The 26,764-nt window shown below is 46.3% G+C and overlaps 2 protein-coding genes across 2 annotated transcripts; one reads left to right on the top strand and one right to left on the bottom strand.

Annotated features, from left to right (window-relative positions):
* Positions 1-3,778: 3,778 nt before the first annotated feature.
* SURF4 (surfeit 4) lies at positions 3,779-20,686 on the top strand. Its single transcript, XM_019540872.1, has 6 exons — positions 3,779-3,963; positions 13,513-13,699; positions 14,258-14,334; positions 16,090-16,133; positions 17,164-17,350; positions 18,041-20,686. The coding sequence occupies exons 1-6, from the start codon at positions 3,916-3,918 to the stop codon at positions 18,305-18,307; spliced, it is 810 nt and encodes a 269-aa protein (XP_019396417.1). The 5' UTR covers positions 3,779-3,915; the 3' UTR covers positions 18,308-20,686.
* Positions 20,687-21,427: 741 nt separating this feature from the next.
* Positions 21,428-26,762, bottom strand: SURF2 (surfeit 2). Its single transcript, XM_019540875.1, has 6 exons — positions 26,649-26,762; positions 25,840-25,994; positions 24,932-25,035; positions 23,501-23,689; positions 22,745-22,917; positions 21,428-21,534 (listed from the first exon to the last, which is right to left on the bottom strand). The coding sequence occupies exons 1-6, from the start codon at positions 26,730-26,732 to the stop codon at positions 21,451-21,453; spliced, it is 789 nt and encodes a 262-aa protein (XP_019396420.1). The 5' UTR covers positions 26,733-26,762; the 3' UTR covers positions 21,428-21,450.
* Between the last annotated feature and the right edge of the window lie 2 nt (positions 26,763-26,764).

Genomic DNA, 26,764 nt, shown 5'->3' with positions numbered 1-26,764 from the left:
CGGCCCAGCGGGGGGCTCGCGTCAATCCAGAGGTGCCTCGAGCCTGCCCGGCGGGGTCTCCGCCACCCCACACGTCCCTCGAGGCCACCCCGGGGCGCTCGTGCCTATGGAGAGGGCCCTGTGTCAATCCAGACAGGCATCGAGACTGTCCGGGGGTCCTTGAGCCTATCCCGGAGGCTCTCATGCCTATCCAGAGGACCGTGTGTCAATCCAGAGGTGCCTCAAGTCTATGCAGGGGGGCCTAGAGTTTAAAAGGGTCGAGAACTACCGATTTACAGCGTTCGCGGCTTGTTTCCCTGACCATAATAGACATCACAAGCAAGGAGCCAGTCTCCTGCCTTGCGGTTCCAAGCCTCTCCCTGGCAAGCACTCTGCACAGCACCCTGGGTTCCCACTGTCAGCTGTCCCTTAGAGGAAGGCGCCCAACTTCTGGCACAACAGTAAGGTTTCCTCTACAGGGCGTAGACCATACAACGAGATCAGTCACTGAGCACCCCCAAAAATCCCATGTAATCCTGCATCAATGGTAGAGATCTACTTACAGAATTTTGTATGAAATGCATCACGATATCACGGTGTGAGTTAAGATCACGTTTCATTTAAAAATGTTAAACAATTAAAAATTGATCTGGACTTCTGTGTCAATTAGGACCCAGCCCTGCCAAGACTTAAGCCTGCGCTTCGTACACTGCAAGGAGTTCTGCTCACTGCAGTGGGGACTCCATAAAGCATAACATTTTTGCATAAGCTTTCACAGGGTCAGATTTTGGTCTTTTCACCAAGTTTCTTTATACATAGCAACAGGCAGTGAGATAGCTGATGGAAGAATTTTAATTTGACCAAAATAACTCTTTGTAAACACTACCAAAGGACTATGACTCCTCCAGGATCAGGGTGCTCTCTGTGCTTATTTGGGAGTTTCTGCACTTGTGTTGATTTGCTGTTTTATTGTGTGTGCCAAGCCCATCTGCGGTTTGGCCTGGAGCTTCGTTCTCCTCTCCGCATCTTTTTTGTATGCTGCATTTCATACAACGTGTTTTTCTTTAAAAACAGACCCCCCAAAAACCCACCACCACCAAAATATTATGGCACATAAGGGGAGGGGAAACTTCTAAACAACATGGAAGGGAAACAATTCCCCAACTACCGAGGACTGCTTTGTCAATGCCTTCTCAAACAACATGACATTCCTGACAAACATGCGAAAAACACAAGCTCAGGGACAAACAAAACCTACACATAATAGCACAGCTCCAGGAGGCAGATTTTTCCAGGGGTGATTTCTCAGCTCCAAAGCAAGCCATTGTTTGGGTCTCGAGATTGTGAGAATCGGGATGTCTACATAGACAGGTATCAGCATGTTCAAGTGCCTTGCCTGTGAGCCAGACCTGATCACCCAGCCTTGCACTGTGCTGGGATATGTGGGAGGCTCATCCCAGCCTCCTCTGCATCATTCGGAGCAAAAGCCTGTGTACGAATTGATGTGAGGTATGGTGTGAAACCACTTGCCTTTCCTGAACTGCCCCAAGACCAGAAGTTATTTTTGCAGGCTGCTACACGGTGGCTGTGTTAGCCCGCAGACTGCCGTTCGGTGCATTTGTACCTGTGACTTCGAACCCCGGATCTGTTGAATGAGCTGCTCCTGACTGAGCCCCAAACATTTATGATGCGTAGCTTTCAATCAGAGAGACTCTGGAAAGCCCTTCGGACGTTACAGGAACATGCAAGAGCGCAGGATACAGAAGACGCGCACGGGGCAGAGTAGCGAGGCATGGAGAAAGCTGCAGTTGCTGCCCTCTCCTTATGAATATGTCAGCATTTCAACTTGCATGGCCCAATGGGTTCATATTGATTTGCAGGTGATTAGCACTGGCTGCCGAACCTCTGCATGGGGAAGCAAACCTTCCGAGACCTCTGAGAAGCCTGCCTCACCCCTCTGCTGCTGAATATACGGTGGAGGAAGCTTACATTATAGGTACAAGAGTGACTTCCTACTGCGAGCTGGGAACTGGCTACCCATAATCTCTAATGAATTTGATGCTGGCAAGTCAACTGGTGGGCTGCTCTTGGTGGAGATTGTTTCCCTGTGGACTGTCAGCACTGGTTTCTGAAATAATAGCTGTACTGTGGTGAGACCACTGATGACACGCACAGCCTCAGTGTAAAACATCCTCTCATGCAGCCTTCATCTTTGCAAACCCTCTAACCCATGCTAATATGGCCTTCTTGGGTAAATCTGAACTGGGCTCAAAAACAGACATATAATAGGTATTGATCAGCATATGCCTGGTTTTAGAAAAATAGACTGGGAAGGGAGAAGAGGGCAGCTTGGTTTTAAAGCAAGGATAACTTCAGGGAGTGCACTGTACTCTCCCGTGCTGATTTCATGAAGACATCATTGCCAGATGTTGAAAAGCCGCAAAGAAATCAGGGGATCGGCTTAGAAATCATAAGATGTAAAGAGGCAAACAATACATTTGGGGGACATTTTCCTTGCCTTCTGGTAAGTCACATTTTCAATGTTTTCTCTGTAATAAGACTAGAAATTGCCTCCTTTAAAAAAAAAAACAGAACGAAAGCAAGCTGCGATTCTCTCCTAATGATGCATTTCCAGAAACCGAGAGAACAAAGATCACCAAATCTTGTGTAACTTTCAGCAAAATCCAGTGGGTTGCCAGTGCTGCAGTGTAGAGTCACATCAACCCTCTGACTATGCAGCTGCCTCCATTTTTTGACAGATGAACACATCCCAACACAAACCAAGCCACCCGTCTCACCCCATCTTGCACACTGGAAGTTTGAGGGTGCATACACGCATACTACCTTCCTGACTGTGAAGCCAACTAAACTTTTTGAAGTCGACTTCAGTGTCAGAGCGTACACGTGTATGTAGTGCAGAGCTGACTTAAATACAGCACAAGATAACACATCTCCAAGCTGTATTATCTTGAGTCGCATTAGTTGACTTAGCTCACGAGATAGCTGCCATCATGGCAAGGATCTGTATGTGCGTATGCTCCGACACGGCTCAACTTCAGTTGACTTAGTTAAGCCACCTTATTTTAAGTCAACTTAGTATGCATGTAGGGTTACTATATTTCCAGGATAAAAAAAAAAGGACACCTGTGGCAGGGAGGGAAATATGATGGTGGAGGGGCAGTGATATGCCCATGCCCTGCCTCTGCCCCTCCTAAGCCCCTGCCCCACCAGCCCTGCTCAGGAAAGCAGAGGCAAAGCAAAAACCTGGACATTTGTTCACATTTAAAAAACCCACCTGGACACGAAAAAGAGGGCACGTCCGGGAAAACCCATACGTATGGTAACCCTGTAGACACCCTTCATGAAATTAGGTCAAAGCACCCTTCTGTCTGGGGGAGGGGGCACAGGACAACCCCCCAACCGAGACTGGAGATGAATAACAAAAATACCCAGATACAAGATTTTGCCAAACAAAAATCCACGCCTGAGCGTGTGCATGATGGCTGAGGGGTATCGATAAAAGGCCTCCCCCTGCTCAGGCCCCTGCAGCAGCACAATCTAGTTTCACCAAACTGATGCCCAAAATCAGCCTCCGATTTGGGGTCGGTGATTTGCGTGGTTTGCAACGCAACGTCCTCCTCCCTCCTTCCATGCCCTGCTATTATGGCAGGGCTTCTCAAAGGGACAGGCGCATGCTGGAGACAGGAAAGCTCGCATCAGGAGCCAGGGCCAGGCAGTCTCCTCCCTCCCTGCCTGCACAGGGATCTTCCTGCTGCTCGTGCGGCTCCTTTAAGAGTTGGCCTACGTGGCAGAAGCAGGAGAGAGCAGCAGCCTGAGTTGCAGCAGAGCTACTTCCTGCAGCGCTTGCAGCAGCAGCACCGAGGCAGGGCTGTGTTGGACACCCAACCAGGAGCAATCCCCCCTGCAGCTGAGACCATGGGCCAGAATGATCTGATGAGCACTGCTGAGGACTTTGCAGATCAGGTGGGTGGGTGCGCTCTGCTTCCCTCTGATCCCCTCTCCCCAGGGGGAGGCCTCCCTCTGCACAGGCAATCTGGGTGTTTTCCCTTTTTTGCAAGAGTTACAGGGATCTTGTATGCGATGGGGCAGCAAGACGCACTTCGTAGGGCGATGGGGCAGTGTTCTCCGACCCCCTTCCCCCAGCAAGAAATAGCAATGGGTGATTCATTAAATACAGCCATGAGGTCCTGCCATTTCCAGGAGAATGGGCAGCAGAGTCCCGGTAAGAGGCCAAGACCGGAGAATCCCAAGCGATAGGAATCAGTCAGCAGTATGTCTGGCAAAGGGACTCATGTCGCTTATCCCCCTTGCCCTGAATGGGGGGCCGCTTAGTGGGTGGCTGAGTACCTCTGTAGCATCACGGGGTCTGTCTGATTTACGCCAACCGTAAGAAAAACGGGATCAGTACCCCCTGTAAACAGGGGATCTCTTACCCCCTGTAAGAGACTTGGGGTGCCAACAGGTTTATCACACGGCTGAAACAGAGGATGGCAATGCTGCCACACCCCTCGACTAAACTTGTGTTAGTCACTTGTTACCCGTGAAGGACTGAATTTAGCCCCCACCTTAAAAAACCAAAATGGTTGCATTGCTCTTGTCTCGTGCCCTCATTGATTGATTGCAGAAGAAGGAGAGTCTGGTTTTAAAGCTAGAGATCACCCTCCTGAAAGCCTGGCTCCTTCCCATTTGTAAGTGGAAAGGATAATTCTCCTGGGATCTAAGGAAGACCAGCCCACTTCCTGCTTCCAAAAAAGTGTCCAGGTGGCATGGAAGCAACATATGGGACAGAAAACAGGCAGGTAACGAGATGACCATCAAGCCAGTTCTGGATGTTATCGAAGCTAGCAAAAAATATGCTTTAGATCCAGGACAAAAGGTAACGTAAAACGACATTTTCAAATTGTCCTTGCAGGTGTCTATTGCAGCAGGGACCATCACATGGGACTCCCCGATTCACACAGGTTTCTTAGATAGGCAGCAAGCAATGCCTTCCTATCTTCTGCGAGTAGGAATAACACGAATGAAATAGTTGCTGCGTTCATGATGCTGCTGCAAAGCGCAAATGTTTATTGGCGTGGTGATAAGTATATTTAAAATCAGGTAGTAACACCTGGAGGCCTATAGCCACGGCTCGGGAAGGACTTATTTGACCTGGCAGCTTTGCACGCCTGCAGCTGGTTGCCACTATAAAGACTTGTTGCTCTCACTAAGATAGATGGTTGGCTTCCAGACAGATTTTACTGCTGTTTTCCTACTGATTTCAGCAGTTCTAATTGTGGACTGTGACGGTCAGGATCAGGCCTTGGGAAGGGGAGGTAAACAGCTGCTGTACTGTGTTCCCAGTCTCTGACAAGTTTTGGAGCACTTGAGTGCTTGCTGCTACTGAGTTGTTTTTTTTTAATCCTTAAATATATATTCCTGGGTGACTATTTCTGGTCACATTTTTTTAAACCTTTCTTTTATTCCTAAAAGCCTCTTTGTCCATCGGGAAGTACTGTCTGCCACTTCCTGGAATAACACTCATTGAAACAACTTTTATTTATATTTGACCTCCATTTTATTTGGAAAGTGCTGCTTCTGAACCACAGAATATCCATCATGTCTGCACACACTTTGCCATCCAATTGCAAAACAGCTATTAAGTTTTGCAAGCAGGTCCTTAGCTGACTGTGGGTCCAAATAATTGCCCCTTGCTCATTCAGGTGCACTAAACACCATCTGTGGTGCTAAAAAGTGAAATTGCGTAAGTATGGGGGGGGGCAGATTTACAAAACAATAAACACCGCTTATATCTTGCTGAGTTGGCATTTTGCATTAGGGAAGCTCTTAGTTCATTTAGAACAAAACATTTCAACTGGGATTAGATTGAGACTTTGTGATGGGTGGGAGCTATCAAATCTGACTGTTGCTACCTGGAACTGGATGCCTCTTCATTGACAGCCTTATTCCTCCCCGTCTCCTTTTATAACAGCTGAGATCAGCTGGAATCAGCCACTTTCTCTGACATAAAACCAGCAGGGAGAGGTGCAACAACCAGCTCTGTGGATTATCAGTGGGTACCAAAAATGTTTGATTCAGCAATTTAGGCAGAGTTGTCTACCCTGCGCGCTCAAGAAATGCAAGCCACAAACTCCCTTCAAAATTAACAGGAGTTAGGTTAAGGTCATGTGCCTAAATACTATTTAAAAACTCCAATTCCTTCAGGGTAGCAGCAGCAGTTCGTGAACTAGCTATCAGAGGGAACAGGGTGCACTTAATTAAGTGTGTGTTATGCAGATGGTGAACTTTCCTGAAGGAGGACTGGAAATTGTCTTTAGCTTGAATGAGCCACCAGTTCCAGACCTGGTGTTTGGTCCCTAACTGGGTGTGTAGTACAAGATGCATCCGTCCTGTTTGGCGTTTCCTTATTTGCAGGCTTCCCGTTTGCTGGTTGGGAGCTGTAAGTGGGTTAGAGTAGAAATGGCTTATCTGATTTTGGCAAGAGTGTGATGCAGGTAATGACAATAGCTAAAATCGAAGAGCTAAACAGGACAAACAGCAAGGTGTGCTTGGCATTTATTCCATTAAAAAGAGGTGTAGACACGTGTAAAGAAACTCTCTTGAATCATTCTAAACCAGTTATGTGATTATAACCAAGCAAAGGAAGCGTGCATGATGCACGTACTAGGCTTCAGGGCCAAAAAGTGCAGTGCTTTGTTTTAACTTTTACAAGTGCTGTGATTTTTTTTTTTTCCAGCCATTCCGGTCACTTTGTCCTAAATCCTGGTGTTCTGAGATGGTTTATGTAAGAACAGGAGAAGGAAGAAACTTTCTGATTTAAAATCTGGTCCTTCCAATTATGTTGGAAATTCCACTGATCCTTTATGGGTACAAAGAGAAAGTGGAATCTGTTATGGAGAACCAATTAAAAAGAAAGAGGAGAAAGATTGCCAGAAACGTCCTGGTATGTCATGTCCTCCTTCTGAACTCTCTGAAATGACAAAGTGAGCCTCTATTCTCATTACAGCATTGCCTTCCCAGCACTGTACGCATCGTCTAATCCTGCAAGAAGGGTGTTGGCATTCCCACTTCATAGATGGAGAGCTGTACCACAAGGGAAGGAGTGATTTGCCAGGGCGAGAGCAGAGCAGTGGTTCTCAACCTGGTTTGTTAGACTCAGAGCACCCCTTGGAAAATGCAGGCTCTTAGCTATTACTCCTTGTTTTTGGGGGGTTTTTTTTTCTTTTAACTACAGAGAAACAACCAGGCAATTCTTTTGCTGCAAATAACTCAGACCAGAATTTTGTGACACTGGATTCCTATTTGAAATCTCTGGGTTCATCCTGTGAACCGTGGTTGGGTTGGGCTGAGTGGTGCCCTAAAACGGATCGGATTGAGAATCAAGAATCGTTTTGTGTCTGGCCTGAGATTAGATTATAAACATCCCTCACCACTCAGCCTGTGCTTGTTCCAGTAAAATAAAAATTTTCTGGAGAAAGTCTGTCCCTGTAAACCTGACATAGGGCTACTCTATCTGTCTATCTAGCTATCATTGCGTAACTATAGATGGACAGATATCTATCAATAGATAGATCAGATAGATATATAATAGTCCATATCCAAACATTCTGACCTGTTGTGAAATGCATATGTATATGTGGGTGTATACATGTATATTTTTATCATGAGTACTGGGCTGTAAACCTGAGGACCAAAAGAGCGTTGCTGTTGTGAACACTAGGTAGTAACTTTTACTATTTATATCATATCAGTAATTGAGGAATAAACAAAGGAGTTTTCCATAGAAAGGATGGAATGCTGTTTTTCCATGTCTCCTCCCTTTAAAAAACCAAACCAAACCTCACGTATAGTTTCAATTTGAGAGATGTTATTTTTTCCTAATTTACTGTTGTGAACTGTTAAGCATTTTGCCTATGAGAAGGGGCTGCATTGCAGGGGTAATGATGATGTATGCAGGGGGTGGAAAATGAGGCCAAGTTCAGACATTTGGAGGGGAACTTCCATAAAGTACGATAGTTTTAGATCTGGCACTTGGGATTTTTCCTGTGGGTCATCCCACTGCTACAAATCACCAGCTTCCGATGAATTAGTCTCCATCACTCAATTACTGGAATAGGTTGGATTACATGTAGATGCACTCTTTTGTGCTGAAATCACTAGACTCTTTTGATGTATTTCCTGTACTGTTGTAGTTAATGAGCTGTACTGTGTTTCTTTCTCCTCTTCTAGGTCTCCTGGGTTAGTCTTACACTTGTTATATGTTGTTTCTGATGTGGACTTGCTTATTCTCTGAACTTGCAGCGTGGGGTGGTTTCAATGCTTGCGCATGACCTTGTGACTGGCAGAAATACTGCTGCATGTAGGCTGAACAGCAGAGGATGGTTTGTGTTATGATAAGACTGATAAGCGCTGCGCCCGCCTTTGCCTTCAAATGATCTTACTTGTCTTTAGCTGATTGGATAGCTGGCACTCGCGTTTAATAAATAGCATACGTTCTCTTTGCTGCACGTGCAGAGAGGGCATGTAGAAAGTTTAGGTAGAAGTGGCTTCCTCGCTTGGTCTCTCCGGGGTGGTTTGGTTTCAGGAAGGGGACAACAAGGTAAGGCCACACGGCTCGTGACAAAAGATCGCAGGATCTGGGAAGCAGAGCTCCCCCTTGGCACTCGAGCCTTTCCACATCTCTGTCCTTGCTGATGTTTGGGGACTGCTGTCTTGCTGCCCTCCATTTCGGATCTCACCTGCTTCATCTGTTGCCAGGACAGGCTATCAGCACCTTTCCTCCGTTGCTGCGATCTACGTACTGCTTAACACACTTCTCTATCGATTGCTACCAATGTATTGATCATCTAGGTACTTTCCAGGTGGCCCCACAGGGAAAATCTTCCCTTTTGTTGTTGTTGTCTTTTTTTATTCTTAACTGTCTTCCATTATCCACAACTGCATATACAGAACCAACCAGCCTAAATAATTCCTCCTCCTGCCTGTGCTCTTCATATCTAGATGCACAGTAATCCTGGCACCCCCTCCTTTAAACTAACCGTCTTTCTAAATATTTTCAGCTTTTAAGAACAATTCCTGAAAAATAGCCAAAAACTGCTTTCAGGATAGGAATGCTTTTTTTCTTCTTGTAAACATAGAGCACATGGTATTTTTAAGGAAAAATATCGCCATTCGGGAACTGGCCCAGTTGGTAAGCCAGATCTGCATGTTTTCACTTGGGGTCATTAAAACAACATCATCCCCCACTTCCTTCCTTCCTTCAAATACTAGCAAATCACTGTTTCCTCCACTGGGTTCGGTTTGCACATGCTTAGAGAAGATGACTCCCTTGAAGCTTTCAGAGAGGCCACTTCCCCACTCCTGTGAATTACCTTAGCACCCGTGTGGGCTTGAGCAGTCAATATATCACATTTTATCAGGACTTGGAGCTGTAAGTGGGGCAGTTGCCTTTTTACTAACTGGAAAACCACCTTTCTAGCAACCTACAGCTCAGCCAGTAGAAGTTGTGCTAGTTAAAGGTCAGATGCATGGTTTTTCCTTCCTTTCAAATCAGAAATCCTCAACTAAAAGCATCCTATGGTTGATCAAAGTCAGCCTCTCCTGCATCTGTATGGGGAACTTCCCTCTCTAATCAGTGTTACTTCGTATAATCTTGCATGCTGCATACTCTCAACTACTGTGTGTACATATGTTAGCGCAAGATCCTCTTTTAGTTTCAAGAAGAGAAAGTGGCAGACTAGTTCTGATTTTACTCTGCCTGCTCTGTTGGCTTCCAAATTTCCAGGATAGCACCCTGATAATAAACAGGGTGTCTTAGCATTTTGGCTTTTTGTCTGATCTGACCAATTAAGTCTCTTGGCAGGCTCTTTGAAAACATCCTGGTAATTAGAGAGATGCTCTTTCCTCCTGATTTAAAATTCAGCAAATGTAAATTGCATCACACAAATGACATCGGAGGTTATTTTGGAGTTGGGGACTATAACTTGCTGTAGAGAGAAAACGACTTGTACCGCACTATTGACCTTTCGATTTGAGTGTTATATTTGCTTAGACCCTGCCTACAGTATGAACATTTGGTCTTTGTAGTGGCAAGAGGGCCTTCGAAACTTGATTTGTGGCTGCTTCCCCTGAAAGAAGGACAAAGTCTATACGATTGCCTAATGTTGGGAATGGGACTTGTTTAAAGGCTGCGTCTGCGGCAACAAAACAAACTGCACCCCGGGCACAGAATGATCGTTTAAAGACGAACTGAAACAAAATTATGACATTTATATTTAAACAAACAATATTCTAGGAGTTATTGGCCAGTAGTAAAATGATGACTTTTATCCAAGAACTGAAGACCCAGATATGATGATGAAATCTTGCAGGCAACAGCCATCAAATCCTGAGGGCTTTCTCCTCCTCCTCTTGAGGTCAGATGGGTACGTGCATAGGTAGAGTCCAAACACTATTTGATTGACTTCAAGTTTTGGATGATGCAAATGGGCACAATCCTTTCTAATATTTACTTCAATTAATTTGGATCATGTCAGCCTTATATATTTTGTGGCTTGTATATTATTAAATGACAAAGCTATTAAGAAACTGTTCGGATTCACTAAACCAAGTTTATGTTCAAAAGGCCGGAAATACTAACACTCAGCGTGTGCTTGGTTGAAGTTGGCATTCAAAGTGTGTTTTTAATCAGCTTGAATCTTGACCCTTCAGACTTTGGATACGTATGACAATATCAGAAGAGCAAACCCTACTAGTGTTAACTATTAAGTGTGTCCGTCTTAATTATTATTTTTTTTTATCTCACTGACCTACAGTGAGCCAGTAAGCTAGGTCATTAATATGTACTCAGAGCAGCCTCTAACTATTAGTTAATTGTTGCGATGGGCATACATTTTTAACTGTGATTTGAATCTCTCCTTCCGCCTCCTTCCCCCTGCATTGTGAACCCAAAGCATTTGAAGCAGACCTGCCAAGTGGTATTAACTGGAAACAGAAAATGAAAGCCACGGGTCTAGCTTCATTATCCCGCCTGAGTAAAATACAGAATAAACTAAACGTATAACCTAGGAGAAACTAACTTAATCTTCTTGTCAGCATAAATTTTTACTTGACATCTTAATGAGATCTTAATGGTCTCTGTACATACAAACCACTGAAGTCAGTTGAATTGTACCAACAAAACTTGACCCAGCATAATCTTTTAAGGTTTCTACGCTTGTGGTAGAAGAAACCTTCATGCCAGTCGGTGATCACGAGGCAGATACCCACTTCAGTGGGTGCGCCTCCATGTTCGTTAATGCGCCTTAGATACTGCACATTCAGTTTAGTATTTCCTTAATGAAGTCCTAAACTAAAAGTGCAGTACCTAGAGTTACTATGCAGTAGCACAGTTATTTAGTGATGCTTACTGTGCATTAGCCTAATAACACTGCACAGGAGGCTGTTAGCATTGTTTGTGCTGTGATGTGCTACCACGCAGGGTTGTTAGGCTAATGTGCAGTAAATGTCTTGTGTAGACATGCCCAATGTGAATGCTGTCTTCATGGCACTCCAAATTACTTGTGGAAAACATCTTGGCATATGTGGGTTTGTTGGGGGTGGGGCGGGTTCTTTCATTCTGACACTGAATATTAAATATCATTTGATACCTGTATCAAATGCAGTCCCATAATAAGACACTTTTAAGACACATGGTGCTCTATGTGTGGGCTGAGGCAACATTACAAAACCTAGTCCCTTCCTTGTCCTATGGCAGGAATCTGCAAAGTGGTAGCTTTGCATTTAGAGGTCACACGCGCAGATGTGTGTGTACACATGTGGTTCTGGTTTTGATACTGTTCAGCCCAGACCTGTGTAATCAGAAGCTATGAACCTGCTGCTTCACCTTTTCCTGGCAGCTGTTTAACCACGCATATTTGCTCCACCTGGCAGACGCTGCCAAAATTACATCCTTGACAAACTGTGAAGTACTAGAAATGGGGGATTCGGTACTTGGACTCTTGCTCTAGAGATGTCTCTCGAGGCCCCCAAATACATTATTTTACTTTCTGTTAGTAGGCACTCTTCAGTTCCTGAATGTCTTCTGCTACTGTTGCTTGGCCCACAAAAATCATTGCTGCCTACATAAGTGAAAGTTTTTGAGGCCACTAAGAAATAAGTAGCTTGTTAAAATAGTGTTCCTTCCTTCTCCCCCATCCCTTTGATTACACAGGTTGTTAACAAGGTATGATGAGCACATTGATTAAGTCAGTGGTACTGAACTTTCCATGGTGGAATAGATGAATTCAACCCCTACTTTTCCCAGCTGTGCATATGCCAGCTTGTCTAAAATCATCTCAGCAACTTGCTGTATGAAGTAGCAAACTTCCTCTTTGTCCTTCTAAGTACATGCAGAGGAGCCCCTCCTTGAAAACAGGACCTTTTTAATTATTTAATTTTGTGTTGGGGCATGAAACTTCCCAATTAGCTGATAAGCCCCATCAGGATACAATATGGCACTCTGATCATTCCTTAATACAGGGCACGTCTGCACGAGATGCTTAATGTGCAGTAGGCTAACTGCACATTACAGCATCACGGCAAAAACTGTGCTATTAGGCTAATGCACAGTAGAGCAGCCTACTGCACGTTTATTGAGTACTTCCTTTTGCATGCACTCAACTTTAACGCTCAGAGGCACTGCTCATTAATGAATGTGTAGATGTGCCCGCAGGCTTGTATATAATACCAGCTGAGACAGAGCAGAAAAAGTTAACTAGATTTGTGATAAATATTTGCAGGCTTTTATGTATCTTTCAGTTGTACAAATGGCACAGAAGTCTAGACCCTGAAGGTATTTTTGTATTTACTCACCAGTATCTATTTCTCTGTAATTAGTATAATAGCCGACTAAGCCAAAGAGTAAATTTTCAGCATTCTTTATACAGGATCAGACATAACTTTGACTCCCAAGAAGAGCTGATGTGCGCTCAATTCCAATTGCATCATGGCAATGTTAATGAATTTTAAATACTGGGTTGCACTGAAGTGTAGATAAACATAACCGCCTAGTTCATCATGGTGGGTGGGGTGTGATTTTGATGGAAGTCGGAATTGAACCACACGTGGGAAGTCAATTAAGATCAATGCCTGGTTATCCCTCTAGTCAAAAGCTTTTATTATCATATGAATCTGCCCTTATGCTGTATCATGTTCCTAATAACAGGAGCTCCCTTGACAACTAGCGCTCATTAAACAAATGTATTTCCTGAATGCGTTTCCCTGAGTGTACTGCCAACATTTCTACTAAGTTCATTTAGACCAGGGAGTTGAAACAGGGTTACAGGCTCCAAGCAACAGGATTCATCTGTATCCAGTCCCCCTCACCAGCATACCTGTGTCAATCATGATCTTGATGCTGCCTATGCCTGTGCTAGCAACATGCCCGCAGCCTGGAGAAGTGCATGGTTATTGTTTGCTTGATCAATGCTCCTCCTGCCTTTCCTCTGCTCACTATCCGGTGTGCCCCTCCAGTTCCTGAGAGTGACGAAGCAGTACCTTCCCCACGTGGCCCGCCTGTGTCTGATCAGCACCTTCCTGGAGGATGGCATCCGCATGTGGTTCCAGTGGAGTGAGCAGAGGGATTACATCGATGCCACATGGAACTGTGGCTATTTCCTGGCCTCCATTTTTGTGTTCATCAATCTCTTCGGACAGCTGAGTAAGTAGCTCTGAGGCTGTTAAAGCAGATGCCAGAGTGCTCCAGTGCCTGCCTCCCTAGCTTGCATACTACTCTGAATCATCGAACCGCAGGAAGCGCGCTTCAGTATTTCTCTAACCACTAGGCTGTCACAACTTGGTGTTGTATAGACTGGAGGGAAAAAAAAAAAGTTTTTTCCTTTTGTCTCCTTTCACAATCTCCTCCTAGAAACAGCCTGAGTTTGTTTTGGGTGGTGATGGTGAATGCACCTTTTGCTCACCCCAAGAAAAGCAGGAAGTGTTCACTTAGTTGGCTTTTTTGTATTGAACTTCTTGCAGCATTTATAAGAGCTGTCACTTTAATGCATTGGTAAGGATTAAACTAGGCATACATCTGACTCTCTCTGCTGCATGTCCTTAGTAGAATACCAGAGGCGTTCTGTAGTTAACAACAAATTAAAATAACAAGCTCTATAATGACTTCAGTGAAATGCTGAACCTGCTAAATTTAAAACCTTGGGGCAACCACTATTTCCTGTATTGGCTGGAAATGCAGTAACAATTCATTTTCCTTCTTCAGGTGGCTGTATCCTGGTGCTGAGCAGGAACTTTGTGCAGTATGCCTGCTTTGGATTGTTTGGAATTATAGCATTACAGGTAGGAGGCCTTAATTCTTCCAAAAGCCTAAATCTCATCTTTCAGATCTTCTTCTCTAACCCCACCAGGACAATTTATGTAAATTAGGGATGCACCAATAAAAAATTTTTTTAGGCCAGTACTGATGGCTGATTATTAACCAGACATATTAGTCAATACTGATCCAACTGGCCAGGCTGCATATTGGCACTAAGTCGGGGGCGGGGGGTAGGGCGTATAAAGCCGAGGGTGGGAATGGGGCAGGGGCCGCCCAGCCGGGGCAGGGTGCAGGATGAAGCTGTGGGCGACTCATCCAGGGGGCACAGAGGGGTTGCTCCAACTGCTGCCACATGCATTCCCCCCTCTCCCCCCCAGATCTGCGTGTGAGGCAAGGGCAAGTTGCCCACTGCGGGTTTGGGGCTAGGGGCTGCGCCAGCCTCATTCCAGCAGAGGGGCTGGTACAGGGCTGCGCTTGGGGCAGGCAGCGGTGCTGAGAGGAGGTGCTACAGCAAATTTTGGGGTGGCTATAACCCACCCTGTAGCCACCCCTCCCAGCACTGGTACTGCCTGCAGCCCAGGCCCCCTAACCTGGAAGAGGCTGGTGCAGCCTCTGGCTCCAAGCCTGCAGTGAGCAACCCGCCCTCACCTGGTGCATAAATCCAGGGGGCACATGTCCCCCATGCCTCCCTGGGGGTGCACACAGTAGTAAGAGCTGCCCCTTCCCTCCTGACAAGCCACCCACAGCTCTGTCCCACACCCTGCCCTAGCTGAGCAGCAACGGCCCCTGCCGCACTCTCCCTCACCATGGAGGCCTCTATCTGGCCCGTGCCCCTTCTCCCGCACAGACTTATCAGCTGGACGCTGCTCTCCGGGCTGCTTTCCTGGCCACCTGCATGCTATTGCTTTTATCAGTGACATTATCAGCCATCCACCAAAAAAGGCCCATGGCTGATGATGTCAGTTTTCCTTTCTATCAATGCCGATACGGTATGGACGAATGTATCGGTGGCACCTCTAATGTAACTTAAAGCCACTCTCAAGAATTCTCCTCCCCAGTGAGCCTGCTCCTTCTCTTCTGTGTGCTGTAATCTTTCACACTAACCCAGACAGAAGTGTCCTACAGCAAGATCTTCTTCTTGGGTGTAGATGCAGCTAGAGACGGTGCAGCTGGAAGTATCTAAGTTCCATTTAGCCAGAGTAGGTCACCCTTTTAAATTACCTTTTAAGTTTTAATCAACCTGTTGGATCAGGGAGCTACAGTTGCTCTGGTTCTGACCCCACAGCACTTCCTACAAGCCTACTGATATAAAACCATCCTATCTAGTTGAAAAAGATCTCATTCTAACTTGGCTTTGGCTAAAGCACAAGACTGTGGTCACAACTTTGTCACCAACTTGGCCTGACCACAGGCATGAAATTTAACTTTTCTGCCCTGCAGCAGCATGGTAAGTACACTTGACTCCACAGCAGCTTGTCGAGGCTTTGCTGTCTGCAGAGGGCTTTGAGATTCACAGATTTTACTGTGTTGTATTAAGCCTGTCTGTTAACAAGTGGTCTTGGTCTTGTACACCTAAAACAGATTCTAATAAAAATTGCTCATGGTTCTCATTCAAAGTGACCTGCTTGACCAAGTAAGTACCATTTCAAGATGCTGTTGGTCTCTGCATTGTGCTTTTTATCTCATGGACTTCAACATTTTTTAAAGCTTTTTGTCTGGTAAGGGGATGGTAATGTTTCCATAACACAGCATCTAACTACTTGTGTTCTTTTGCCTAGACCATTGCATACAGCATACTATGGGATCTGAAGTTTTTGATGAGGTAGGTCTTAGGTTTTCTGTGTTCGTGTAAACAGCGTCTGTTCTCTTCTCTGGAAGCATTCTCCAGGAAGAAGGGAATCCAGATTTCTTTATACACATCACCTCTGTATACAGTAAAAACTTACCCAGTAGGTAGCGATTTTCTGAGGAGTATTGGTATGAAGTAGTAAGTGAGCAAACAACTTTAAGAAGCAAAACCTAAAACATGTTGTACAAGATGCAGAGACTAATCCTAAAGTATCAGGAACAGACTGCCTGGGCCACGTATCTTTGCTGAGACTAATGTTTTTTTGTGGACTGGGAATCTACTTTATTTCTTAAAGTTAAAAGTGAATGCTATATGTCTGTTCAACTGAACTTAACTGCAGATACCAAAAATGGCCCTGACATTTCAAATTATCATTTGCAAATGATGGCTCTCAGATTTCCTAAGGGGGAAGGCAGAGTTGGGCCTCTGAGCATGGATCTTCTTGTGAAGAAGTTCTGGCTGACAGCAGCTAGCCAAGTTCCTACATTTGACTTCTCTTGCTGGAAGTAGATTGGATTATGTTTGTTTTCCTGCTGCAGTTTTGAGCCCAGAACAATTCTTAAAATGTGACTAGATGTGGAAAGGCACAGCCACCAAACACCTGTGCCAGAACAGGTGGCAGTCTGACATGCCCAATGTGCATGATTTCAGACCTTACCCTTGATGTGATGGCTCCTGGGTCGACAGGCAGGATTTCCACAAACAGAAAGGAGGAGCTTCTTTGTGACAGTCATTTTGAGCCTGCATAGGTCTATGTTGTTATTTGGTAACCATGCATACAGAAGAAATCGTACCCTCTACACATCTGCAGCTTTAGCTATAACAGGCAAAAAACCCCAAAAGGAAGTGTTGCTGATGCAGTCTGCCTCAAGAAGCTGCTGTAACTGCATATTCCTACCACAGTTTTGTTTCTTACACATCAGAGTTCTTTGTTACGCCCCTCATAAATTGTCCTGGGGCTTGCACTAACATGGAAATTTGTTGTCTCCCCTTTCCTCTCTAGGAACCTTGCACTGGGAGGAGGTTTGCTGCTGCTTTTGGCTGAGTCACGCTCAGAGGGGAAGAGCATGTTTGCTGGTGTCCCTACTATGCGGGAAAGCTCTCCTAAACAGTACATGCAGCTGGGTGGACGCGTGCTGCTGGTTCTTATGTTCATGACACTGCTCCATTTTGATTCCAGCTTCTTTTCTGTAAGTATTTGGATACCGGACAGTGTCAAAGCATTGGGGTCTGCTGCTTTCCAAGTAGCCCTGGAGCCTGCTCCATGAATGTTTGTGCTAGTCCTTGTTGATTTTTGCTGGGACTCTTAAATAAAGCTATATGGCTATACCTTGGACACAGGGAAACGGTTAGTGTCTCAGGAGTGTTAGGATCATTTGAGTTCATAAAGCACTCAGAGCTATTAAGCTCGAGGCAAATAAAAGGAAAGTATTAGTTTTCTTTGCACTAGTATTTCCTGGTTTCAAGCAGTAAGATTTGCTTCTCCAGGCTTGCCTTTAAGCTATAGCTGTGATACCACAACACAAACAGCTTGGGTTACAACATCAACCTGCAGGTAAGCAGTACCCAAATAACTACCTTGGGGGTGGAAGAAGGAATACCCAAAGCTAAATTCTGCCCCTAGCATCCATTGCTTGCAATCATGCCACGGTATCATTGCAGCCAAGTGCATGGCTAAAGGTAACACAGAGCAGCCCCAAAAGACCTTCAGCTAAAATCTAATGACCAATAGGCTGGTGCTTATCATCTTAAGTCACAGGCACCTGTTTTAATTGCATTTACCCCAGATCTGCTAGATTAACTACACCTCCACCTCCTGCACCCACAGATTGCTAAGATCTGTCCGTTAACTCTGAGTTCTCTTCTCTGTGCTACTGCAGATTTTGCAGAACATCGTGGGCACAGCCCTGATCATCTTGGTGGCAATTGGCTTTAAGACAAAGCTGGCTGCCTTGACTCTGGTCATCTGGCTGTTTGCCATCAACATCTACTTCAATGCCTTCTGGACCATCCCTGTCTACAAGCCCATGCATGATTTCCTCAAATATGACTTCTTCCAGACCATGTCTGTCATTGGAGGGCTCCTCCTGGTGGTGGCCCTCGGTCCGGGGGGTGTCTCCATGGATGAGAAGAAGAAAGAGTGGTAACAGGAACACCAGCACTTCTTAGGACATGACACCCTAAGTCCAGGACTAATTCTCTATGGATTCAACAAGAACTGCCAACACTTTACACGTAATGGCCCCCTTCCCCTGTTAAAGGCACAGATGTTTTGAGAATCTAATTTACAGTGGCACCAGTACAATAATACATGCATCCTATTTCTTGGAGGGACATGGCTAAGGTTTGTTGTTTTAACTTCTTAGAACTGGAATTAACCCAAGGAACCTGCAGTTCTGAGTATTTCAGTGTTGCAATAGAAGAGTCACTGCCCCTTCTGCCAGTAACAGCTTTTTAAATTTTTAAATTGCTGTGAGCAGAGGCAACCATATCACTCATTCAGTGTGCTGTTGGGTTAATCCTCACTTACATTTTAGCTACAGCTAAACGAGTTAATTCCCTCATCAGAACTCAAAAGCCTGTCCCACCAGAAATGCCAGCAGTTGGCTTTAGCATGGTTTGTTTTAGTGAAAACTTACTTCAAGAGAAATTATTACGAAAAACAACAATACAGTATTATATACCATTTCCACAGCCAAACCGCACGAAGGGAGAAAGCAAAGCCCAGCTCTAGGCATTTTTCACTAGATGAGGAAAGGAAAAGGTTTTTTCCTTTAAGGAAGATATCACTTTCTTAAGGGGACAAAAGAGGTAAAGATGCTGAATTGCTTATATGAGTTCAATAAGGGAGTTTAGGGAGTATCATTTCAAGTTACTGAAGTGCTGTGCCAACATCGATCCTATTCAGTGTTTGTTTTTTTTTCCTGCATCAGAGGAGCAAAGCTATACTGCTCTTCCCAAGAGACTCTTCCATCATCTACAACCCAGCTTTGACTTCAATTTTTTCCTCTAAATATTACCTTCAACCTTAGCTGTTATTGTTGTAAACACAATTTGTAGAATGATGACCCCTTTCTGTGCACTCAGCTGAAAGCTCTGAAACAGTGTTTTGCAGCATATGCAGGTTAGGAGCAGTGTCTGTGCTTCTAGGCTATCGGTCCCCGTCTCTCCCCTGATGTATTTTTGTCAGTCTCTCTTGCAAAGGCTCTTAAAACCTTAACTTGCAGTGTCAGGTTGTAGACTTCTGAAGAGGGGCCGGGCTGTGGCATTTCTGCACATATTCATGGGCACAGGGAAAGTTTTCCTGCCATGGCTCTGTTGATCTAGTCCTAAATACTGCCTAGCTGTTAGCCCTGTGATGTCCCTTTGAGTCTCTGTTCTCAGTCTGCCTTGCTTCTGACAGCAGCAGACTAGAATTTCATAGCATCTGATTAGCAGAGAGAGGTAACTTAGTTCTTCTTACGTTCTGATAATTTTGCCGAAAGGGAGAGGGGATAGTCCTCCAGTTTAATGGGTTGAGAGGAAAGAATGAACATATTTTGTCTTTCACTGGTGTAGCCTACACCTCTTGTGTACATATCTAGAAACCCTGCAAAGAAGCAGTGTTTCATCCTCTGCTAGCCAAGTACATTGATTCCCTTTAGGATTCAATGAGGTACTAAATCCATGATCTCCCATTAACTAGTAGCCAGGTAAGGTACATAGGGGAGTAGCTGGACCAAGAAACCAAAGAACTGCTACTTGGAGTATCTACATGCAATTCCCATGTAGCTAACAGGAACATAGAGCGCATGGAAGTGTTGACCTGGACAGTGCAACTTAAACAGCTTTAGTTTGGAAAACAGAACTACTTCCCACATCTGATGACAAATAGAAAAGCTTTCATGAACATTTAGCTAATGCCATCAGGGTGTTAAGGAAGACTGGCCTTCGTGGTTAGATAAAGCTCTGCTGCTGAAGACATTTCTTCTTAAGCTCTTTTAAAATCAAATGGTATGTTAATCCACCACTGCCTTATTTCCTGGAATTTGCAAGAGAGTTTTCTCCCCCCACTGCTTTCGCACTGCCTGTGTCTTCATTGCGAGGGAAACTGGGGCATTCTGCCGCACTGCAGGTACAATCTCTTCTCTTCTGTGCCAATGGTCAGCATACACAAACATGACAGTCTCCCGAGATATAGACCCTTCCCAACACTCTTAACTGTTGTGGATGATTCTTGTATTTATACATTAAATAGATAGAAGCCAGGTTTCTTATTACCCTTAGTTAGCTTTCTTATCTCTGATTCTTCCTGTTCTTCCAAGCTAAAGGAGTTCGATTGCTTTGGAAGAGAATTGGTTCAGTCAGACACTAACTGATCTGTGAAAACAGTCCTCTCATCAAAGAGACTGCCTGTAGCTCTGCGATAGCCAGGCACCCCAAAAATAATTGTCCCCTTTTAAGAAAGGTAACTATCAGTAGCCTTTGCAGCAGGGATTTTGCAAGTACAGTATCATGACTCAGTACTAAGTGAAGGGGTTTTGTTTTGTTTTTTTTTAAAAAGATGCTGCTCTTCAAGACGGCGCAAAACTTGCCATAGCCTTTTAGCAAGAGTCCTCTGCAACAGAGCTACAGATGCTGCTATACCCAGACATCTCCCCAAACTGATGGTGATTTCATTATTGGTCAGAATGATGAAAAAGCCTCCTATTCAAAAGCAGGATTTCTACTGATTGGCTTTTCCAAAATGTTCTGGAATCCATTTTGAATACATTTTTTGCTTTCTATGTGGAAAAAAGAAAATAAGTATAAATTCCCATTTTATGATGTATTTTGTACCTTAGTTGTGTTTGAAAATGTTTTGATTTTTGGAAACAATCAAAATAAAACAATGGCATCTTTGTTGTATCCACTTTGAGCGTATGGTTAGTGACCGACCCTTCAAGGATGTACTTGGACACTGTTTGGTATTGTCCAAGAGGACAGACAGCAGTGTTTCCTGTGCTTCACTTGTTCCACTTATTAACAACCAGGTCAGCAAAGTCAGAGAGGAGTATGTACCATAGCCATGCAAGGTACCTCATGGCTGCAGGAGTGAGGGCTCCATTGGTGTCCTTCAAGTCAAAGTGTCATTATAATAAGCATGCCCACAACCTGGTTGCTTCATTTTACTCTATCAGAAATAAATGCAACCTTACAATGCAGACAACATACCTTTGTCACACTCCATTCTGCCCATCTAAGGGATGAACGCTGGCACTGCTCCACAATAACCAGCTAGACCTGCAGCGTGTTTCTCATTTACATAACTTTATTTGCCATTGGCTGCTTTCTTGAAACTCTTGGGTTTTCGATGGCGACTCTTAAATTTCTTCTTCAAAGCACCCGATTGTTTCTGCGAAAAAAAATAGTTCACTCGCTTTTCAAGAAGTTCTTTGTCCTTCTGGGCTGGGATGAAATGGCGCATAGCCAGGACCAGAAAGCAAACACCTGGGCCCCACCAGACTTCACTGTCTTTAGGTTGGGTGTCAACACGATCTTGTTTGTAAAGAACATGGGCACAGCCAAAAGACAAGGCATTCCCTTACTTCAACCCCTGCCTACAATCAGCAAGCTAATGTACCCTTCCTCCACTTTGTCATCGCGTTAAATGGCAATACAGGCAACCCTCCCCATTCACGGGGGATACGTTTTCGTATCCTCTGAGAATGGCAAAATCTGCAAATAAGGCACTGCATTCATGTGCGCTGGGGCAACGGGGCTCAGCTCCAGTGGGAGCCTGTCGGCAGCAAATGCACAGCTACCAAGGAGCGCCTGTAAGTGTATAAAGTGTATTTAAAATGCAGTTTCAGCATTCACGAATACTTGAAACCACGAATGCCAAACCCACAAGTAGCAAAGCTTTCCTGTACTGCCAACCTGGCTGCAAATGTGAATCAAACTACCACAGACTCTGATCTCCCAAGACTGGCATGTTCCTAACAGCAGGGAATCTACTTTCTCTCCTCAGGACTTTCTTTTAGAGTTGGACTTATCAGCAAGGATTTATCCAAAATCCTTATACCTGCTATATACAGGGGCCATGAAGTCCAGCTGCTTCCCAAACACACAGCAGGGATTTGGATGCAAAGATGTGCAGGATCAGGACAGAGATGTACTCTGAGGAGGAGATCCATTGTACAGCATCTGGGTAGTTGCTGAAGGGAGCTGGGGAAAATCAAGAGCGAATATACTAACCCTATGGTCAAGGGATTTGATTAATGCGGGGAAGAGATTTTATAGCCCAATCCCCTTGCTTTCCAAAGCAAAGTGTAGGAGGGCTCATATGGAGATCTGAGAATTACACAGACAAGAACAAAGAGCCTCAGAAAGATGAATGTCTATCAAGAAATGGTAGGCTTATGGTCTATGCCAGCTGCTCACTGTTAGAAACTTCCATGCAAGAAAATTTTATGCTTTCACTTGCCCCTCTCACAGGTCAGCAGAGCAGATGGACTGTGGGTCTGAACATGCAGGATATAGTTCCTATGCTCCCATATAGAAGTTCACCTCATGTCCCAAGCTCACCCCTGGGGCACTGCTGTCCACAGCAGTGCAGCACTCACCTTTCCCCTTTTGCTGCCTTGTCCATCCAGGTCCATTTTCTCGCTCTCCTCTCCATTCACATCCCCATTTTCCCCAACCAGCTTGGCCTTGTCTTCCTCACTATCCGTCATAAAGTCATCACTGTCTTCCCCACGTCCTGCAGCTGCTGGGCTTTTTTTTGGGAAAAGCTCAGCTAAAACACAAGGCAAGACCCAGATGAGGCCAGATTCTGCTTCACACAGGTACCTGCTCTCACTCCACTTCGGAGACATCCTAACAGGCTTCAGGAACATCCTAACAGGGTGACAGACCAAGCTGAAGCATTACACTCCAACCTCTATCACCAAAGGCCTTCAGTGACAAACTGGTACGTTACTACTGAAACACCTGGAAGGCAAGTAAGCTGACAACACGTCAGTAGCAATGGGCCCAGCACCCTTAGTAATTCAGCCCATGATCATCTAATGCGTGGGCTCCCCGCTGGCCAGGCATCAATAAAACTGCCATCCTGGCCCACTCCTGCTGCTGTCCTTTCAAAGTAGCAAAGTTCTCCCTCTTTCCATAGAGTCTTGCCCATTTCTACGCATGACCAAGGAGTCCTCTCCTCATCCCTCTCCCTATGCTGGTAATGGGGATTCACAGATGTTAGGGGCTGGTCATCAGATCCAGCCCCCCTGCACCTGAAACAGACTTGCCTTTCTAGTGAGTGCCAGGAAGGATCAAGGGAGGAGAGGGGGTCCCTTTACAATATTCGGAAACGCCAAAGCTTTGCTCACGTGGGTACAGGTCGCTCATGCTGTCGTCACTGTCCTCCTCATCCTCATTGCTGGATGCAGGCTCCCAGAAATCCTCCCTTTTGCAAGGCGGCTTGCTCCCCTTCGGCTGGTCATCATGCCGCCGCTGCCGCTTCTTCTGCAGCAGGCAAGCAGGCACATACTCCGTGCCCTCCTTCTGGCACTCCTCATCTAGTTAGGGAGCAGAACAGAGGGACTCAGCTAGGTTCACACACAGAAATGCAAGCAATTCAGCAGCTGGCTGGCCTAATAGAGGAAGATAGTGAACCAGAGGCAGAGCAAGGTCCTGGGTAGCTAGTCAGTGCAGTATGAATGGCAACTGCACCTTTCACAGACCATGCCCCTGCAGAGACCTTCTAGGGAGACACCAAAGCCAATAGATACAAAATGGGAGTGTGCACTTCTATCTTGCTGCCCTGGCCCCAGCAGAAACCGTAGCAAAGGTGTGCACTGAGCCTGACACCTTTTGCAAGAGCCAAACATCCCCAGAGACTCAAGTCTATTCTGTCCAGAGAAGTCCAGCACTGCAGTTTCCCACACACCCTGCTGCTACTCTGACCAGGACATACCTGTAACAGTGGTAGTGCAGTTCAGTCTCGTTGTTCCATTCAAACCTAGCTTCTGGGATGTAAACACAAACACCTCCCATGGTATGGGGTGCTGGCTTTTACAAAGCAAACACTTGTTCCCAGGAATCACTAAGCTCACTACACACAGGCCAACAAGCAGCCATCAGGTAGGACTGGCATTCAGTCGCTACTGAAGTGGGCCAAACAGTGCCACCACAAACCTACAAGCTTCAGTCCCTTTACTGATAAAACAACACTGCCAGGCTCATCTCGACTCTTATCAAGTCCCCACAGATATAAGCCACCTTCCAAACTTCCACTAGTTGGTGGCTGAACATAAGGTGCTCAAGCTGAGACATGCAGACAGCTGGCAAATCCCTCAGGGCTGGCTTCTCCAGCTGCTAAACTGTATTGACAGGGAGTTAAAATATTAGGCATTCCCATAATTGTATGTTCAGTGTTAATGCCAGAGATACCACAGGATACCATAGGAAGAAGAGCATCCACCACACAACCTCTGTATTTAAGCATTAGCAGCAGTACAAAAAGAGGCTTGATGACTACCTGGCTAGACTCATCTACCAGGCGAGGGGTTGGACTTGAAGATCTACAAGGTCCCTTCTGACCCTACTTCTATGATTCTATGAAAAAGGTTTGAGAACCTCTGCTCTAAAGCAAAGACACTGCTTTGCCAACTAGAGAAAAAAACTGCAAACAGCAGGCAGGAGCACTGCTCTGTTACTGACAAGTTGTCGAGAGCTTCCCCAACACTTCCCACCTGCCAGGCTGGGCGCCACGAGTACAGATCAAGAAAGATGTTGCAGAAAGCGCTAGCACCACTTACATTTTCTCAGCGCCTTCTGATAGCGCTTCCCTTGGACGTGACGCAGCACATGCTCTGGGACCCTGTTGATGTGCCTGAGCGTTAGCTTGCAAAACAGCTGGTGTCTACAAGAAGGGAGACATGGATGTGAGCACAGCAAAGCCAGCAAATGGCTCAGTCCACTTCCGAGTAATGAAACAATGTTGTAGTCGTGACAGTCCAAAAAACATGCAAGAGGCTCAGACTCTTGTGGGTTCTCTCTTTTACTGTTCTTTTACGGTGGGGATAGATTCAGATGAGCTTTTGGGGTATCACAGATCTTGGGGCTCTGAGAGAAAAGCAGATGGAGACCCAAAGGAGGACACTGTGGTAGCCGAAAGCTGGTCTAAGCCTGTCCTAACCAAGCAGCTGGCACAATAACAGACATCACCTGTGAGAGAGTCCTTGCCTGGAGCAGTGCTCCCAGGTGGGTGGTCTAAGTCAGGGGTGTCAAAACATGGCCTATGGAACCATTCCAGCCAGCTTGCTGGTCATCCAGCAGACAACCGGTGTGGGCAGTGGAGCTTGTCCTGCCACAGAATTTGGGGTGCTTAGGCCCCCGTTGGACATGCCCACCAGCAGCAGGGGAAAGAGAGGGCTATGCAGACACCATCCTTACTTGCCTGGCTGCTGGCCATCCCTGGACCCACTCTGCTGCTACTCGATCCCCCGACCCACTCTGCTGCCTGAACGCAGACCTGCCCTGCTGGACCTAGGGGAGCCCACACAGTTCAAAGCTGCCCCGAGGTCTGTGCAAGTTTGACACCCCTGCCCTAAGGCAACAGCCAGCAAAGCTGCATTGCAAAAATCTTTCCCAGCACAGCAAGCAGCTTCCTTCCAAAGCACCGAGGCCTCCTCCCTGCCCCAGCCGTAAGCACAGAGTTACGCACGGGTTCTTGGTGCTGGGCACAATGTGGGGTTCGAAGTCACTGTAGTTGAAGGCACCAGGGGTCCCACTCAGCCGCAGGTACCTCTTGCCGCTGGTGTAGGCTTGCAGCTCGGGCAGCCGGCAGGGCAGCTCATGCCCCGTCAGCTCACAGCGCACCTGCGGTGAGGGGGGGAAGAGACGTGTGAGACACCAGCTCCAGCACCCCTGTCACACTGGGTCTGGAGAACTGTCCAGACAGGTGCAGTTTTCGATTCCTGCTCTACCCAAAGTTGAACACCAATTGCCAGGCAGTGGCAGCAGCACTTCTATGTGGGCAGCTGCACCCCTCGCCTCCACAGCTCACAACTGCCTCCCTGCTTCCTTCCAAACTCTTCAGGGCTGGTAACGACCCCGTCTCCTTTACATCCTGCTGCTCCAGCCACGTTTCTGCCGCCTGCTGCTGCTGCAGGCTGGTCGCTCCTGTTTCAGTGTTTGACTCCAGCTCATGCCATTCCCTGGGGCACGGCGGAGATCACTGCCAGCCGCTCTGCCCAGGGCTCAAGGAGGCAACACGCCCACCCCAGTGCGGGACGCGGCTGGGGGCTTACGCGGGGGCACAGAAGAACATGCAGGAGATTTTTAACTGAGCTCAACACACGAATGGATCCATAGCTCCGGGACGCGCCGGCTGTCCCCGGAGTCAGGTCTGCAGCACCGCTCCCAATGCAAGTCACCCTGGGGGGACCACTTGGACCCCTGCCCCAGCTGAGACTCACCCGCCGACACCCACCCACGCTCCTCCCCCGCGTGGAGACCCTCCCCTGGCCTCACCCGGGTCTCCCCGCCCGGCCCCAGCGGGCGCAGCGCCGGGTGCAGCTGCAAGAAGCGCCGCACGTCTTGCGGCAGCGTACACATGGCTCCACAGCTCCGTGCCCCTCCCACCGGAA

The sequence above is a fragment of the Crocodylus porosus genome, unplaced genomic scaffold (genome assembly GCF_001723895.1).
Source record: "Crocodylus porosus isolate Cpor-Errol unplaced genomic scaffold, CroPor_comp1, whole genome shotgun sequence".
In the NCBI taxonomy this organism is placed as follows: domain Eukaryota; kingdom Metazoa; phylum Chordata; order Crocodylia; family Crocodylidae; genus Crocodylus; species Crocodylus porosus.
The sequence above is the reverse complement of the archived record's forward strand: the minus strand, read 5'-3'. Positions and strand labels throughout refer to the sequence as shown.